Source organism: Crinia signifera, chromosome 6, assembly GCF_055691185.1.
Source record: "Crinia signifera chromosome 6, ASM5569118v1, whole genome shotgun sequence".
NCBI lineage: Eukaryota > Metazoa > Chordata > Amphibia > Anura > Myobatrachidae > Crinia > Crinia signifera.
Window position 1 is genome coordinate 207,229,265 of NC_139222.1, and position 18,139 is coordinate 207,247,403.

Sequence of the window (18,139 nt, forward strand, 5' to 3'; positions counted from 1 at the left end):
CATTCTTTCCACCTTACACATTTCCAGCTGTACCCACAAATCAACAAGAGTGGAGACAGATGTAAACCTGAGAATGTCGGCAGGCGCAGGCCAGTATTTATGTACCCAGAAAATGATGGGGCGGATTCTGCAGATTTGAAAAAGATCTTCTCATGCATATGCTTGTTTATACTACTGTAACAGACACAGAATGTACATCTTCACACTATGCACACTCATGTAAGCCTGTAGTGGGAAGTCACTTCTACTTTTATGGATAATGAAGATTACTCCACATAAAACACTTCTCATTGAATGTTTAAGCCCTACAGAAGCCATGTTTAGCATGTAACCTTGCATTCAAAGTAAGAAGGAGAAACCTCTTGGAAACTCAGGTTTCCAATTCCCATAAATAATCATTTATTTCTAATTCAATGAATGCATTTATAATGGCAGAAGTTAAATTTTGCTACATTTTCATTCAGCAATTTCAAGCCCCATATACACTAGCACCCCTGGCTGGGGTGTCGCTGTCTGCTGTAGTGCTACTAACACAGTGTGGTATGTATATCAGCACTGTTATGCAAACCAGACCTGTGCTAGAAACACCACAGCAGACAGCGACACTCTAGGCAGGGAAGAGGAACTGCATGGGTTTTCAAATATGGCGGGGGCTAGAATGAACACTAGATATACTGTAGTTAACTATACCGTCCACGGGTTCATGGGCTGATATTGTACATACACACTGAATGATATCAACTTCCAATATTGTACATTGATGTCATCGGGACCCTCTAAACATGCAGGTAATTTGTTGACCTTCATGTTCAGCAGACATCAATCAACGTTGACGATATTGACTATATACACTAGACGATATTGTGAAAGATATCGCTCAGAAGCCCCTTTCTGAGTGATATCTTTCACAATATCCTCTAGTGTATGGGGCTTAACCCTATGAAGACCCATTGTCCTATTAATATGACCAACATTTGGAACAACTTATAAAGGTCTTAATTTGTATTCTTTGTATAATATGTCAATGCTTATCATTCCACATGTATCCCTCCAAAGCAAATTACATGTATTACCCCCTAGGCCACAAACAGGGCCAGTCACAGAAAAAGTAACTGATCTTAGATTTGACAACATTGAAGTGTTTCTAATCATATGCCCAAACTGTCAAACAACATCATTGTGCATATTGAGACCCAGATTGCGGGAATTTAGAGACACTTTAGCCATCACCCGGAGTTCTGGTAAACAAAGTGTTTGCAGAGATATTGGTCAAAGCAGGCGCACCTAATGTGCTCATGCACACTGAGATAGGTGTGGTACAGGGGTCCGACAGTCGGGATCCCGACAGTCATTAGCCCGAAGTCAGGATCCCAACTGGCGGGACCCAGACAGCATGGTGAGCGCTACGCGAGCCATCTATTCTATCTCTATGGGGGTCGTGGAAAATAGCCGGTGGCCATCGGGAACCCGGCTGTCTGTGTTTTGTCAGTCGGGATCCCGACTGGCACCCACTGAGATAAGGCTCGCTACAAAAAAATGAACACTAAAGAATCCTATCAATATTCCCAGTTTATTACATAAAAAGCAGCGGAAACTTATGTTCCTGTTGATCTATTAACTGTCTGAACTCTGCACCAAAGACTGTTAACTGCATGCGCATTGAACTACTAATAGCCCTTTCACACAGAAAAGCAAGTCACCAGGTTAAACATTTCTACCCAGTAGTTTGCTGTTCAACACGGGTCCTTTTCTTGTGTGAGAGGGTCCACCCGGATCCAAATTCCCAGGAATTTACCAAGGTCAAAGACCCTGGAATTTTGACCTGGGCTGGCCCTTTCACACAGAAGAAATACTTGTGCAGAAATGTTTAACCCAGTAACTTTCTTTTCAGTGTGAAAGCAGGGTCAGACTGGTACATGCAAACATTTGCAATCAAATGATGAGTAAAAGCTTGGATTTAAGGGCTATTCTGTCTGAAAGTGGTTTAACGCAAAGGTTTACTAAGACCCCTTTCACATCGCACAAGATAACTGGGTTCATGCCTGTTTGATCCGGTAATTGGTGAGATGTGAAAGGGTTTACCGGTTACAGCTAACCGGTAACAACATGGCAATACGAACCGGGTAAAAAGAAAGGTTCTTACTGGTTGGTTACAGTGCAGTTTGAACGGGTAAATCGGGTCGAGCGACCCGTTTCCCATTCACACTATGGAGGAGGCAGCGCTTGGAGCAGCATCAGCTCTAACCACTTCCTCTGCCCCCAGCCTCGATGACGCTCCACTGCGCCCCCACATGACATCAGTGAACCGGCAATATTGCCAGTTCGCTGATGCGATCTGAACAGACTGCACATGCAGGGTTGCACCAGGACTGAACCGTTTCAAAGTCCTGGTGCGACCCTGCATTTGCGGTCTGAAATAAGTATAGTGTCCATGTGTTGGAACAAATGGATACTAATTAACCTCTCAAATAAGTTACCAAGTTTTGCAATCTTCTAAGAACTTTAGCTAAATACTAACTGCATGCTGATTTATGTCTGTTAGAAAGAGAAGAGGTACAGGTATTTGATGTTATCTGTTCCCATTTCAGCTTAAACACAAGCTTAAATGTGTCTTAGAATTGTGTTAATTATTTTAAATGGCATTTATGCATGTTGCTTATGTCAGTATTAAAGCTGTAATCACAGCTTTAGTTTAGTTAAATAAACAAGTAACTTGTTTATATAGGTATTTTTCTAATAGTGTATATTGCCCTAAGGGCAAACCTACCACTATATGGGGTGTAATGGATGATGCAGTGAAAATTCAGTGTTGAATGAAGTTTAGAAAGGTAAAAAAAAAAAAACATACCTATCTCGTGCCCAGTATTAGATTACTATGGTTCCCCATACTAGCGGTGTTCACTGTTGAGAACACAACAATTAATCCTACTCCACAAGTTCGCTGCCTAGGGGTCATCCTCGACTCTGAACTGTCCTTCATTCCTCACATTCAATCGGTCTCTAAATCATGTTGCATACATCTAAAAAACAACCAAAATTTGGCTGTACCTTATACAAGACACTGCAAAAACGCAAATCCATGCACTCATATCACGCATTGACTATTGCAATAGCCTGCTTACCGGTCTTCCTAAGAAAAGACTCTCACCGCTACAATCCATTTTGAATGCAGCTGCGAGGCTGATCTTCCTGGCTAGATGTTCATCGTCTGCTGATCCGCTCTGTCAGTCCCTCCATTGGTTGCCTGTATATTACCGCATTCAATATATAATACTTCTACTTACATACAAAGCCAATTCTGACTACACCAACTTGTATCTCTTTGCTTATCTCAAAATATATCCCAACCGACCTCTCCGCTCTGCACAAGATCTGTGTCTCTCATCCGCACATTACTCACTTCCACTTGCAGGATTCTTATCTAATTGCATCCCATAAGGATGGTCTTGTAATCTGGTGGGACTGCCAAGCTATGGAATTCTATCCTTATGTTTCCCTCCTATTATCCCTATAGATTGTAAGCTTGCGAGCCGGGCCCTGCTACATCTATGCCAGTTTGTTTAATCACTGTTGTTTCCAATTGCAAAGCGCAACGGAATATGCTGCGCTATATAAGAAACTGTAGGGGGCCAGGAAATCACACACACAACTGCTGCAGAGGACCAAATCCCTTTGCTGGAGTAGACACCGCTTTGGAAATTGAAAACTTACATACTATTAAACTGGTGACGCCACAATGCCAAAGTCCTGAGATTTTTCCTAAAAGTAATGGTTTTAGGCAAAATCTGAATTGCTCTGGAGGTACAAGAAAAAAAGATGATTTCTACAATTACTATTTTAGGATATGTGTGGGAGAGATGACTGTCATTTTTAGTCCCATCTGCAGTACATTTTGATATACAAAATACTTAATAGAGTAGCCCAAGACTTTGTGACTTCTTTGACTATTTTCTACATGCTGGCCAACCACTAAAATTATATTTGGCTTGTAATATTATTTTAGCATTCATGCTAATATTAGTGTATCCTGATGATTACCCTATAGACTGTAGGCTCTTTGGAGCTGAGACCTCTTCCTCTTCATTCATCTCTACCAATGACAACCTGCCCCTGGGTAGCATGCGGACTGCTTTTCTGCATCCTTATATTTCAGCTGTATTGTGTAGTAAAGGTCCCCATTTCAAGGTGTCAACTTCGTTATTGTCGACTATTATTGGTCAACATAGACATTGTCTACCCAGTGACTGAATACCCATACTGTCATCTAATAATACATCACAAGTATGTTTCATATCTAAGATGTAAAATGACCAATGGAAGAATTCTCTTATTTTTCCAGAGACCATCTAAACACTTTACATTTCTCTTTTAACCAATATGGTGGAAACACTTAAAATTTTTAAAAGAGTAGCATTCTGAATCCGCGCTGCTGTAATACCAGTAAATAGGTATGGTTACACTAGAAATAATGGCTTATAGATATCCCCATCCACATTAAATTCTTTAAACACAAATTAAAAAATATGTAGCACACAAAAATGAAAGAAACACAAGTGGTCTGAGGTATTCGCCTAGATCAGTGGTCAGGGAACTCGGTCCTCATTACCCCACGCAGTGCATGTTTTGCAGGTATCCTCACAGAATCACAAGTGAAATAATTAACTCCACCTGCGGACCTTATAAAATGTCTGAGTAATTAGTACACCTGTGCACCTGCTGGGTTACCAGCAAAACATGCACTGTGTGGGGTAATGAGGATCGAGTTACCTGATCACTGGCCTAGATGCACTTAATACACTCATATGGTGAATATAACAGTTACTAAGCCTATTACTAGACACTCTGACAACACAAAGCCAACAAAAAGCATTTACCAGTCACTCTAACATCATTTCAGGATAACATACCCTGCTATTAGCAAGGGAATTAAAGATCCAGAGATAGGAAACTTCTAATATCCTAGTAATTTACTAACGTTGGCCTATTTGCGAACAGCACATAGAATCCCTTCAGTTACATCCATGACATGAAACCCATTCTGTGTTTGTACTTATGACACATCTGTCACTCATCAACACTGCTGCATAATAATATAGAGGCGCTGCCTGCTACTGGAGGATATGAACTTTAATTTTATAAATCTCTCTAGAAAAAAACAAAACAAAAGTTATTCTGATCACAATCCAGTTAGCATAGTCTGCAATGTTCTAGTGTCAGCTGTGACAAGATGCTCCCTGTATGCCCTTCTTTACAAACCAGGCATGGACATGCAGCCTCTTTCCTGTGAGAGGTGCATGTGCTGCTCTTGGCATAGGCTGACATCTTAGCCTCTACTACAGGGTGGTCACCTTCTGATGACTTTTATTAACGGCTATGCACACCCCACTGTGCAACGCTAGAAGCCTACCGAGCAGATGTATTAAGCTTGGTAAAGTGATAAAGTGGAAGATGATAACGCAGCAGTGTCCGTTCTTACCTGTCAAGTTACAGACTGGGTTTGCAAAATGACAGTTGTGGGCTAACTGGCTGCTGTGTTATCTCCTTCCACTTTATTACTTCCACAGGCTTAGTACATCTGCTGCCCGTGTGAGGGAGAGGCAAGCAGCACTGGCAGTCTGTACGGTGTAGACAGCCCATGTCAGTGTCACTGGAGATAACCGTGTAACTAAGGTTGTATGGCCAGGTCCAGTATATACAGGGCGGCAGTGTGACTGTGCACACTAGGGAGGGCGGCTGCTCCTCAGACAGTGTCAGTGGCTGGGGACACCCGTGCCACACATTCCGCGGGTATAACGGGCCGGCTCTGACCTGCAGGTTGAACACTTGTACCGGGAGCGGCATCCTTCCCTTCCCCCTCGTTCTCCGTTGCTCCGGCCCCAACCATCAAATCACTTCCGGATTACGCGCATTGCATTTCCGGCGTAGCATGGTGCACGCTGTGACGTTACTGATGTCTAGGTGGTCACATAATGCGTAAAGTGTAGTCACACTGGCGCACACATATGACGTCAGCCTGGCACCAGCGCTAGTCCTAAACTTATTTTGCTGAAGTGGAGATGTGAGTGGTCAGTGCTCGTACTGTCCCCGGGGCTCTGCAGACAAAAGGTATGGCTTCAGTGTGTGTTGGCACTTGTGTCAGACAGCTGGCGAGTCGCAGGGTGTTGTCATGGTAGTGTCTAGATTGTTATCTGTTACCTGTACCCAAAAAGACTGAGTTAGGCATTAGGGAACATGGTGCCTGGAGTGATCTCGCCAACTTAGCGAGTGTATGTTATTGCTGCCATTGTGACAGTGAGTGGGGTGCACTGTCATTGCTGTCATGGTGACAGTAAGGGTGTGTCATTGCTGTCATGGTGACAGTGAGTGGGATGTCATTGCTGGAAAGTAAAGGGGTCCATTTAATACAGTGCTCTGTGAAAAGTGCAGAGAGAGTGTCCATAGCTATTAAAATCTGTGTACTAGTAAGTCTGCCACCCTGATGATTGCTTCAGTGTCCTGTCCCCTGATGTAACTATTCATATTTACCATGTACTTGTCCTAAGTTGTCTTGTACTGTAATTCGTTATCTGTTTTTGCTCATTTGTGTATTGTTAGGCGCTGCAGAACCTTTGTGGTGCCATATAAATAAACGATAATAATAATAGTGTGGCGTAAACAGCTAGTGACAGGGCACTCCAGTCAGAGAATGCCAATTCTCATGACTAAGCTCCCTGATGGATTGGAATTGCTCCGGAGCTCTCTTCCTCTGCTATTTACAGCGCACTGAATTGAATTAACTCCAAATACTGACAGCTTTGTTTTTAGAATTACATTTTAGAAATTAAGATAGTACCCTCCCTTCTCAATAAAATCTCTGCACATTCTAAATATGACCCATATGCAGTGCAACATGGTTTGGCCAAGGTGTAAATTGCTCTTCTTTTTTTATTCTAAAGCCCCATACACACTAGGTAACCCTGCCGACGCCAATATTGGCAAGGGGGTGCCAGCATCAGCTACTGCATACACACTTGCCAATGCCACCTCTGAGGTGGTTGACATGGTGGAGCGGTGAGTGACAGTCAGGCTGCCGTTGCAGCCTTGCCATCATTAACAAGGACCTCCCTCGTCCGGACATGCTAACCGAGGGAGGGGGGTCTATAACAACGCCCTTCGTTTTGTACATCAAGCGTACACACTACACTAGAAGATAAAGTAAAAGATATCTTTCAGAAATGGGGCATAAAGGTGCATACACATTTCGACGATATACACTGTAAGACATTGGTGACCAATTTCCCTTGAACTTCCCCAGTGACCTGGAAAGATGTTGGGAAAACACAGTGAACAATTTAAAGAAAGACGAATGATCTAGCTACAGTCTATAGCCCCCATACACACTAGCCGATGCATGCTGCGAGGTGAGCAGTGGTAGGGGGGCAGTGGGAAATGCAACAGCTGTGTGGCAGCTGCAGCATGGCCATCATTAAAAAAAAAAAAAAAATTAAGATATCCAAGCTGAACTGCCTGAACAGTAGACGAACAACCTTGATGAACAACTGGCGGGTATGTGCATCATCATTCGTCGTTCATAGTATACACACTGAATGATATTTTGACCAATATCATTCAGAGCAGCCAAAATGAATGATATTGGTGAAAAATTCTAGTGTGTATGCACTTTTACTCCTAACTCTGCATCACCTTTTTTGTTTGGTAATTGAAAGCTAAAGAGCAAATTTGTATGATAGGGACATTTATCACTTATCCAACTTCTCCCTCAGTGTCTGCAATGCCGGAGCTGACTGGCCTGAGCCTGTCTCCAGAGGGCTGAAGGATGAATATCTCCTGCATAGGACTGACTAAGATTTTCTTCCTGCTGTCTGTGTCAGTCTGTGTTGTTGTCTTCTTACTCCTTCCTTGGGGCGAGTATGGCTTACCAAAGCATCACCCAGCATCAGCTTGTAACAAAACTCATGCCAGCAGCTACCGTGAGCCTCACTGGGGAAAAAACAGAAATCTTGAGCAACGTCACAATCAAAGTGACCATTTTCAAGAATGGGAGAGCTACAGTGTGGATACAGGATCCATTCAAGCCCATGAACAAAGAAACAGCCTTCACGTAAGGCAAACTCTTCAGGTAGAAGATTTATTTATTGCAGTAAAAACCACAAAGAAATACCACAAGAGCCGCCTGGACGTCCTTATGCAAACCTGGATCTCCCAAGCAAAGGAGCAGGTGAGAAAAGGATGCATTATACAGCATTGGACAGGACCAAGATTATAGTTTGGTCACACCATTGCTTCCTTGCTTAATGTATACCCCATCTCCGTGACCTCTGGTATGTCTGCCCTTTCCCTTTATATGCAAGCTCTCATGAGCAGGGCCCTCTTTTCCCATGTGCTTACTTATGCCGGGTACACACCAGGACGACAAGGGTCCGATCCCATCAATCTAGATCCAATTCCGACCGATTGGATCTAGATTGTGTGGTGATTGGGCCCTTCTCTGTCCTGGTGTGGACCGATACCTATCCGATGCGCGGTCCCGCGGGTCAGTCGTTATTCAGATCCTACCTGCAGCAGGTAGGATCTGGAAACGACCATACTCCCAGATGCGGGTTGCCATCGGATCGGACCCGCTCACGATGCACATCTTGATCGGGTCGTGCCCCCGCGTTATCGTGAGCTGGTCGGAAGAAACACTGACGACCCGCTCACATCGTGCATCGTGAGCGGGTCGTCCTGGTGTGTACCCCAAATTAGACTATCTATCTACTATATACTCCCTACAACGACATTTAATCCTTCATTTCTGCTTCCCTGGTGTATATTTCAGTGAAATGACTGCTGATGCGGCAATGTGTATAATACCATATACTTGTCCTGCATTGTCTTGTACTGTAAGTTGCTGTTTTCTTGTTTTTGTTAATTTATGTACTTTGTTATGCACTGTGGAACCCTTATAGCACCATATAAATAAAGGATGATGATAAAGAGGGCTGACCAAAGTGAAACCATTCCTACTACAATTGTTACATCATATTCTGTGGGCCCAATTCAGACCTGACCGTGGGACAAATTTGTTCTCAAAATGAGCAAAACCACGTGCGCTGCAGATAGGGCATATATAATGTGCAGAGTTAGATTTGGTGAGTTATATTTGTTTCTGTGCAGGATAAATACTAGATCAGGCATGTCCAACGTTGGCCCTCCAGATGTCTTGAAACTACACATCCCAGCATGCTTTGCCACAGTGTTGCTATTAGAGAATGCTAAAACTATTGCAAAGCATGCTGGGATGTGTAGTTTCAAAACATCTGGAGGGCCAACGTTGGACATGCCTGTACTAGATGCTTTATTTTACACTGCAATTTAGATTCCAGTTTGAGAACACCCTACCCAAATCTAACTCTCTCTGCTCATGTTACATTTGCCTCACCTGCACATGGTTTTGTCCATTTTGAGAACAAATTTGCCCTGTCTGAATTAGGCCCTGTGTCTCATAACAATATCACCCAAAGCAGCTACACTACAACTAATGATTGAAATAATTGTTACTGATAGCATGAACACAGCAGATGATCGTTTGGGATTTATTTATGTTTTAATGGAAAAAAAAAACCATCAACCAGCCTTGCCAACCATTTGCTCTCTAGCTGTTGGGTAGCTACAAGCCTTAAAATACCATGCAACAGTTTTGCTATTAAGGAATGCTGATACTGTGGCAGGGCATGCTGGGATGTGTAGTTTCACAACAGCTGGAGATCCACAGAATGGCTAAGCCAGTACTAAACTGTGCATGTGGTGGCAGCAGGTGAAGCATCAGCAGTGCCCCAACTTGGGTGCTGCAAGATCACATTTATCCCTTTTGGTTTTAAATTGTTTGTCAATAGATTCAATGTAAAATGACTGCAGAAATATCTCCATAATAAATGTTTATTTTATTTTTGTATAAACATCTGTTGTTGTTTTTTTTCCTAACCAGACTTTCATATTCACGGATTGTGAAGACCAAGAATTGCGTCAGAAAATAGGTAAGTTACAGATCAAATAAAAGGTAAAGATGATGATGCTCAAGTTCTAGGCATTATTTTTTTTTTTTTAATATCAGATATGTTCAGACATTTTGTTTTTTTTTCATTGCAGGGAATCGCATGGTGAACACCAACTGCTCTGCGGTACACACCCGCCAAGCTCTGTGCTGTAAAATGGCTGTGGAATATGACAAATTTGTCCTGTCTGCCAAAAAGTGAGAAATACTGTTTTGTGTGAGCCCCAATATATATGTTTACAGAAAACATGCCTATTTACCGTCCAGTTGGTGTCTTTGTGTTTCATGCCTTCCTTTAAAACCCTTAAGGCACTACTGATTACCAGTCAACACAAAAACAACATGGCACTGTCTGCATAATTTTATCCTGTCCAAATCTATATTATTCTACATAAAATGAACCGGTGTGGATTGTCTTCGCTCTGGCATGTATGATGAATTGTATAAGGAATAGACCGGAGGATGAAAGTCAGATTTTAGGGGGTTGCAATAATGAGAGAATGGTCTTTTTAACTCCCTGAGTGAGCATATTCAAGTCCTGGCAAGGCAGTGGATGTGTGAAGCTGAGGGTTGGGGGAAAAGGGGGAGCTGGTGGTATTGTCAATGGAGAGGAAGAGTGGAGCAGCGGAGAAGGATCAGCTCTGCTTTAGAAAACATTGGGACATCTAGGTGGATTTGTCTAAAGTGCATGGATTGGGGACAATAAGTGTGAATAGGAAAGGATGGTAGAGTTGTCTTTAGGATAGAGGTAGTAGTGGAAGCCACCAAACAAAAATATCAGAAACTGGGAAACTTTCTCTGTGTAACCTTGGACTATACTGGTATCTTTGGGTATTTCATCGTCTAGCCCAGGCCAGTTTCCTTATACTGAAATCACACTATCTAGCTAATTTAGCGGTACTTGTTTGTGTACCTTATTTAGTGGTGTGCGATGCTTGTACAATTAAATATTGCATGCCAAAAAATTGGATGCGATGCGATTTTTAATTGTACAAGCACCCATGCCATGAGTGCTTACAATGGGATGTAACCCCCAGTATCCATGCCATCCTGAAGCGTGGCAAGCGGCGGCGTTATGCCTCCTCCAACCTTTTTCATACCCCCACTATCCACGTCGGCGTGGATTTGATTTTAGATAGTGTGGTGAGCGCACGCGGAATACATGTAAAGTAATCCGTGTCCCCTTGCGGGGATCACTGCGCTCGCCACGCTTCGGGCTCGTATTCCGTGTCCCCTCGCGGGGCTCGCTGCGATCGCCACACTATCTAAAATCCGGTCCACGCCGACGTGGATAGTGGGGGAATGAAGAGATCGGAGGACGCGTACCGCTGATCCTCGCCACGCTTCCGGGTGGCGTGGATACTGGGGGTTACATCTAATTGTAAGCGCCCATAACATCTCATGGCATGGGTGCTTGTACAATTAAAAATCTAATTGCATCGCATCGCATGCCGCAATATTCTTGGGGGATGCGATGCAATGAGATTTTTAGGAGCCCATACGATGGAAATCGTGGGCACCATTCTAGGAAACAAGTACCAATTTAGCCATTCATTTCTGGACCTTCTCTGTAACATAACAAGGCTCAACTTTTACACTTAATGTATCTATTAAATACTTGTATTTCTTTACTGCATACACAATTACTTTTACAGGAGTGTGTATAATGTTGGTATGCACAAGACTTCACTGAGGGGATGTGAAGTAAAAAATATGGTGAAATACGGTGTCAAATATTGCAATCCTGACTAGATTTTCAACTGTGAGTGGCATTGTCCTTTAGCAAAGAGCAGTGGTTTTCCACAAAACCATCATTGTATACAAGTATTATTACTCCTTTTCTTTGGTTACTGTATTCTTACAGGTGGTTCTGTCATTTGGATGATGACAATTATCTGAATGTTCGCAACCTTCTGGACCTGTTGTCTGTTTTCCCTCACAATGCAGACATCTATGTGGGAAGGCCCAGTCTAGATCATCCTGTGGAAACCGTGGATAGAGTTAAAGGAGATGGTTCGGTGAGTGGGATGAACTTTTCTTCGATAGTAAGACATTTTTGTATAAGATACACTGGCAAATTGAAAAAAAACTTATTTTCTTTTCATTTAGAAGCAGCCGTCCACATCTATAGTGCCATCTATTACCCCCTTAGCAGCCAGTGGAAACCTGGCAACCTTATATTTAGGGGTCACTAGAAACAGACACTTTGGTGCCTCACCCCACATTCATTGGGTATGGGGGAAAAACAAAATTGTAATTTTAAACATTATATGCCCAGGAAGCAAGTTAATAGCGAAACACATACAGGTTTTTATATTTGGGGGTGTAAAGTAAAAAAAAAAAAAAAAATAATTAAGCAGAGTGACATTTTGCCTGATATCATTTGTGGTGGAAGATGTTTTGGTTCTTTGTCAAAAAATAGAACCATCTACAAACATAATTTTCACTGGGACTGAGCTTCTTGCAGTGTTGTATTCCTTATCTCTTGCTTGTATGGAATGTCCTCCATTTTGATAGGGGCAGTGATGGACGGACCTGTAGCCAATCCGATAATAGCAATGATTGTAACAGCAGGAGAGGCATGAGCTGATTGTGCAGGGGTTGCAGTGACCTCTCCACATGTGTTGTGAGGACTGGGCTGGATGTGACACCAGCATATGACATATGTCATGATATGACCTCGGTAATGACATAGATCAAAAAGCGACAGGATAAAAATGTTAATTATTATTTGATTTATATAGCGTTCTTTCTCTAGTAGGACTTTTAACAAATAGAATGAACATAATTCATTGCAGTGACAATGAAGTACAGTACATGAAAATGCTTGAGTAAACAGGAAAGTCTTGAGTAATTTTATTTTTTTAAGGATTCTAGAGTGGGGGCTTCTGGAACTGCGCGGGGAAGCGATTTCCATAGAGTCTGAGCCGCATGGCTAAAAGCTCGACCCCCAGATTATTGGAAATTCTAGGTACTGATAAAAGTCCTTCAGTACTTGTTTCCTAGAAGGGTTCCTATCGGGGGCATCGCATGCCATTATAATGGCATGCGATGCGATGGCCGCGATTTTACATAGAAATGCATGGTGAAATGTAAATCGCGTCGGTCGCATCGCATGCGGCCAAAAAATCGCATGCGATGCGACCGACGCGATTACCGATTTTACATAGGTAACAATGTTAAATGGCCCAATTGACCCGATTTTACATAGGGAACAATGTTAAATGGCCCACAGACCCCAAATAGCCACCCTGAAGTGTGAAATGGCCCCCCCAATTGTTAACGCCACCCCACGATCAACGTCATCCCGAAGCGTGGCGAGCCCGCGAGGGGCGGCGGTACTCGTCCTCCGACCTTTTCATACCCCCACTATCCACGTCGGCGTAGAGTTGAGAATAGAAAGTGTGGCGAGCCACCGAGCCCGAAGCGTGGCGAGGGGACGCGGAATACATGTTAAGTAATCCGTGTCCCTTCGCGGGGCTCGCTATGCTTTGGGAGCGTGTTCCACGTCCCCTCGTGGGGCTCGCCACGCTTCGGGCTCGGTGGCTCACTGCGCTCGCCACACTGTCTATTCTCCACTCCACGCCGACGTGGATAGTGGGGGTATGAAAAGGTCGGAGGACGCGTACCGCCGCCCCTCGCGCTTGCCACGCTTCGGGTTGACGTTGATCGTAGGGTGGCGTTAAAAATTGGGGGGGCCATGTTTGGGGTCTGTGGGCCATTTAACATTGTTCCCTATGTGAAATCGGGTCAATTGGGCCATTTAACATTGTTCCCTATGTAAAATCGCGGTAATCGCGTCGGTCGCATCGCATGCGATTTTTTTTTTTTGGCCGCATGCGATGCGACCGACGCGATTTTTTTTCCTTGCGATGCCTAAGATCAAAATCGTGGGTGCCGTTCTAGGAAACAAGTACCAGTCCTTCTTGTACCAATCAAGTAATCGGGTGGGACAGTATGGAAACAGAAGCTGCTTCATGTACCTTGGGCCTTGGTCATGTAGGATTTTGAAAGTCTGTAAACTAATAATTAAGATGATTGGCCATCTTATAGACAGCCAGTGGAGGGAGTAGAGGATGGGTGTTATGTGGCTGAGTTGGTACCTGTTATCAGTACCTGATCCTCCTCTGTAAGACATTATACAACTTCTCTGTTCTCTAGAATGAGATTTCATGTTACAGGATTAGGTGTAAATGTAATAGCATATGAACATTGGGGGCAATCATTTAAAAAGACATAAGCAACTTAGTTTTGCCTTTTGAAATGGTTGACCCTTTAAATCGTTGGGCAGACTGGAAATGTTCTGTTTCCTAATATGAGGAAATGAAATGTATGGCCAATTGTGGAAGGAGAACAGTTCTCCTCCAGCTGTCATGTTCCATGCTGTACTCCTAGGCCAGACTTACAATACTATGCAAAAGTTGTGACTTGCTATGTAAAAAAAAAATGATTTCCTATGTTTTGGTATTCAGGCATCCTTAACGTTCTGGTTTGCAACTGGTGGTGCTGGCTTCTGTATCAGCCGAGGACTTGCTCTGAAGATGAGTCCATGGGCCAGGTGAGTGGTTTGGTCACATCACCACATTTAATCCCTGTGGTCAGAGAATGGCAATACAAGCCTTTCCTTTGCCTTTAGTATGGGGAACTTCATCAGCACAGCGGAGAAGGTTCGGCTCCCTGACGACTGCACCATAGGTTACATTATTGAAGGAATGCTGGAAGTAAAAATGCAGCACAGTAAGCTCTTCCATTCACACCTAGAAAACCTGCAGAAACTCCCGCAGAACACTTTGCTGCAGCAGGTAAGTACTTGCGTGTTCATTCATAGCAAAAACCATAAGTTTGGTTCCTTGACTGTAATGTCTTCACCTACATTGTATATGGTAATATATGCTGACCTTGCTGGTATATGAAACAAACAAGAGTTTAACGGCTAAAACTTTTATTACTTTGAATCCTTAACTTTTCCACGTCTCGATCAAATAGCGTTTTCCGATGACGACTCTTCTATAAATGAACCCACTGCTAATTACCAGCACTGGGCAATTTAATTAGCTGGCTTTAGCAATAAGTAGCTACTGCTCAGAGTAGTCTCAGCCCTCTTGGAAAAGTAACCAGAACGGCTCAGTCAGGGGTACGGCTTCCTGCCTGCCCTGCAATTTTGTTTTTGTAACCATTTTTTTATCTTTTATATGCATTGCTAGTGAGAGATTACATAAAAATAAGGGAAGTTTTATTGCATTGATTATTTGGTAATCGGTAGCTCCATATGGGCTTGCTCCCTATTGCTGTTCTGTATGATTCAGACCTGATCGCTGTGTGCAAAATTGCAGGTGCCTGCGAGTAGATAGTCGCCACCCGGACAGCATTAATACCACCCTGGCCTGTACAAGTCTGTGAATGACTTGTGAAAATATATCGCAAAGTGATCCCTAAGCAACTCGCTCACCACTGATTGATTTTCCCAGTCTGTACAAGTGTATGTAACTGACAACTCCACAACTCTGTGGCGGAATCCAAATGGACGAGCCTGGTGGTGACGTCACACGCCCTCCCTTAAAACACCTGGGCACGCCTGCGTTTTTTTCTGACCCTCCCAGAAAATGTCAGATTACCACCCCCAAACTGCAGCTTCTGTCAGCCAAGTTGTGAAGGGATTGTGATTTATCTGCATCGCTGATTTTTGTTGCGGTTTGGCCTTGCACATGTGTACTGAGATCTGTGCATCTGTCGCTGGATAATCGATCTGCTTGCAAATTTGCACAACAGTGATCAGATCTGAATAAGACCCAATATCCATCTTGTATTGTCACTGGTCAAACCACAAAAGGGCAGCCTCTAATATATTAAAGACAGTAGGTATGTTTTTAATTGGTCGCTGTTCACTCATCCAGGTAACACTGAGTTATGGTGGTTCTGGAAACAGAAGAAATGTTGTGCGAGTTGCTGGGTCTTTCAGCCTAGAACAAGATCCCACTAGGTCAGTCTCCTTTTTTTTTTTCTTGCTAAGAAACTGCACTCACTCTGTAAATTCATTCATCTAATCTCTCTCTCTCTCTCTCCTTTTTCCTGTAGATTCAAATCCGTTCATTGTCTGTTGTACCCTGAAACAGACTGGTGTCCGAATAGGAAGCCTATTTAATCTTCAAGACTGGGAATGCGGTCCTGACTTCTGCTGCCTGTGAATGCACCTAAAATGAAATGCACAAGTATAGCATTATCTGCTCTGACACATTGATCTCTAATCCTAGGAATGAGCGGGCTCCTTCTATACCCTTTTTTCTTCCCATTTGCATGAATACTTTTTGGTACGATTTATGTTTTGGTACTGATGCTCTGTCCACAGCTACACAAGTTTTACACGGAGCAGAACTAAAGGCATCTGATAAGAGGATCTGATGATAATTTTTTTTCCCCCTGTAAGCTATCCTGGTGATAGTCAATAAAGGCTCCTTTCTAACTTGGTGCAATGCAGATGAGTATGGTTTTTACTGGATTAGATTAGTACCACAGTCCTGAATGCCTGTAACGCTGTGACAGTATTTGTGTATAGACATGAGAATGTGTGCGATGGTAAATGAGCAATACAATGTCATATAACTACATCCAATATGGAGGCAATTGCAGGAATTGGTACATTTACCTATTGTAAAACGTAACTCCATATTTGATGGCTATCTGGTCTACTTGCCCACTTTTCTAGTTTTATTTTTACGTTATGCTCTAATTTGCTTTTAAAGGGTCTGGATTATTAGATAGACAGTCCATAGGTCCAAAGGGTACAAAGGTAGACACATGAAAAGGTTGACAAGAAATATTTTTTTTTTTGTGTATGTGTGTTAATGCCGACATGGATCTCCAGTTAGTGTAACTCGTGGCTCGCTTCCCCGGCACACTTTACCATCTGCGTGAACTACAGTTGGGAACGGTAAAATTAAAAAAACTGAAAAATTCATGTCAACCTTTTCATGTCTACTTTTGACCACGTCGATCTAGTGCATGTCCACATTTTGACCCTGTCGACCAATTACATGTTGTCATTTTGGACACTGTAGATCTATAAACACAAAATAGAGGCAGTCTGTAATTCGCCTATTGTAGCTGTCCTTTATTATAGATCAGATTTTGGGCAACTTTGGTACTTTTAAGCATTCCAAAAGTAATGAGGCAACATATTAAATACATTCGCTGTATTTCTTGTATACTGTAAATGATGAGAAACTACATAACAGAAAAAATTGCTATGTATAAAGTAAGTTATTTCTGTAGGCTTCACACTTCGAGAACAATATGTGGATCATGAAATGCCTCAGCAGAATTGGTATAATTATGACTCACTGTCTACATAATCTTACACAGTAATTGTCATAGCACCCCCCCCCCTCTCCCCACCCCGTGCAAGAAACATCAATAAAAATGCATGTACGTGTTATGGTGTACTTCTGTGATTGTCTAGCCCTAATGGGGGTTTTTTCTTTCTATCATCAGGTTTGTTATTGCTTTGTTTTGCATCGCTGCTTGTATGGGAAACCCAATTTATTTTCCAACGTGTAAATTGTTGATTTGAATGTAAATAAAGCATATATATATTTGTTTTTCCTTTTTGCTGTCATTCAAAGTATTACCCCCCCCCCCTCTTCTCATTTTGTCCCTTATATTATTTTCACATGTTGAATTCTGTTTATATGGGAATGTGCTGCATTCTGTGGTGAATATCGATATTTTGGGGGTATTTATAGATAGGACCATGTCAGCAAAATATATCATAACCTATCAACATACTTGACATGTCGGCATTGATATAATGAGCAACATGTTGGAAAAATGTTCCTGTAGTCTACTAGTGACATATCTGGTATTGTGGGTCTGGTGCTTCCAGCAGTGACTATCTATTTAGCAGTGATAACTGATAATGCCAGAAGCGACCAGTAGGACCCATTGGAAGTTTAATACTAACCATAGCCTCCACTTCAGCATCTAACCCTCCCCTACTGCAGCCTTACCTTAACACCTCACTGAATGTCAATTTTAATTGGCAAAAAGTCTGCAAGGACAGTCTTCAGGAACTGAGATTATGAATATTGACATTGAAGAAATAAATGTATG

General features: G+C 42.7%; 3 protein-coding genes across 5 annotated transcripts in view; 1 reads left to right on the forward strand and 2 right to left on the reverse strand.

The window, feature by feature from the left end:
• The window catches only part of GPS1 (G protein pathway suppressor 1), a 26,062-nt gene extending 20,100 nt beyond the window's left edge, over positions 1-5,962 (reverse strand). Inside the window, exon 1 of one of the 3 annotated variants that reach the window (XM_083148682.1) lies at positions 5,809-5,962. In XM_083148682.1, coding sequence (XP_083004808.1) covers positions 5,809-5,841 — 33 coding nt within the window. In that variant the 5' untranslated portion in view covers positions 5,842-5,962. The remainder of the gene's footprint in view (positions 1-5,808) is intronic. The other 2 variants (XM_083148680.1, XM_083148681.1) reach the window with 2 other exon arrangements.
• The window catches only part of ASPSCR1 (ASPSCR1 tether for SLC2A4, UBX domain containing), a 200,633-nt gene that overhangs the window by 54,745 nt on the left and 127,749 nt on the right, over positions 1-18,139 (reverse strand). The window lies entirely within an intron of this gene.
• Positions 5,921-17,632, forward strand: RFNG (RFNG O-fucosylpeptide 3-beta-N-acetylglucosaminyltransferase). The gene is made up of 9 exons (XM_083148683.1): positions 5,921-6,105; positions 7,764-8,218; positions 9,968-10,016; positions 10,129-10,231; positions 11,898-12,051; positions 14,506-14,591; positions 14,670-14,835; positions 15,928-16,013; positions 16,109-17,632. The coding sequence occupies exons 2-9, from the start codon at positions 7,817-7,819 to the stop codon at positions 16,173-16,175; spliced, it is 1,113 nt and encodes a 370-aa protein (XP_083004809.1). The 5' UTR covers positions 5,921-6,105; positions 7,764-7,816; the 3' UTR covers positions 16,176-17,632.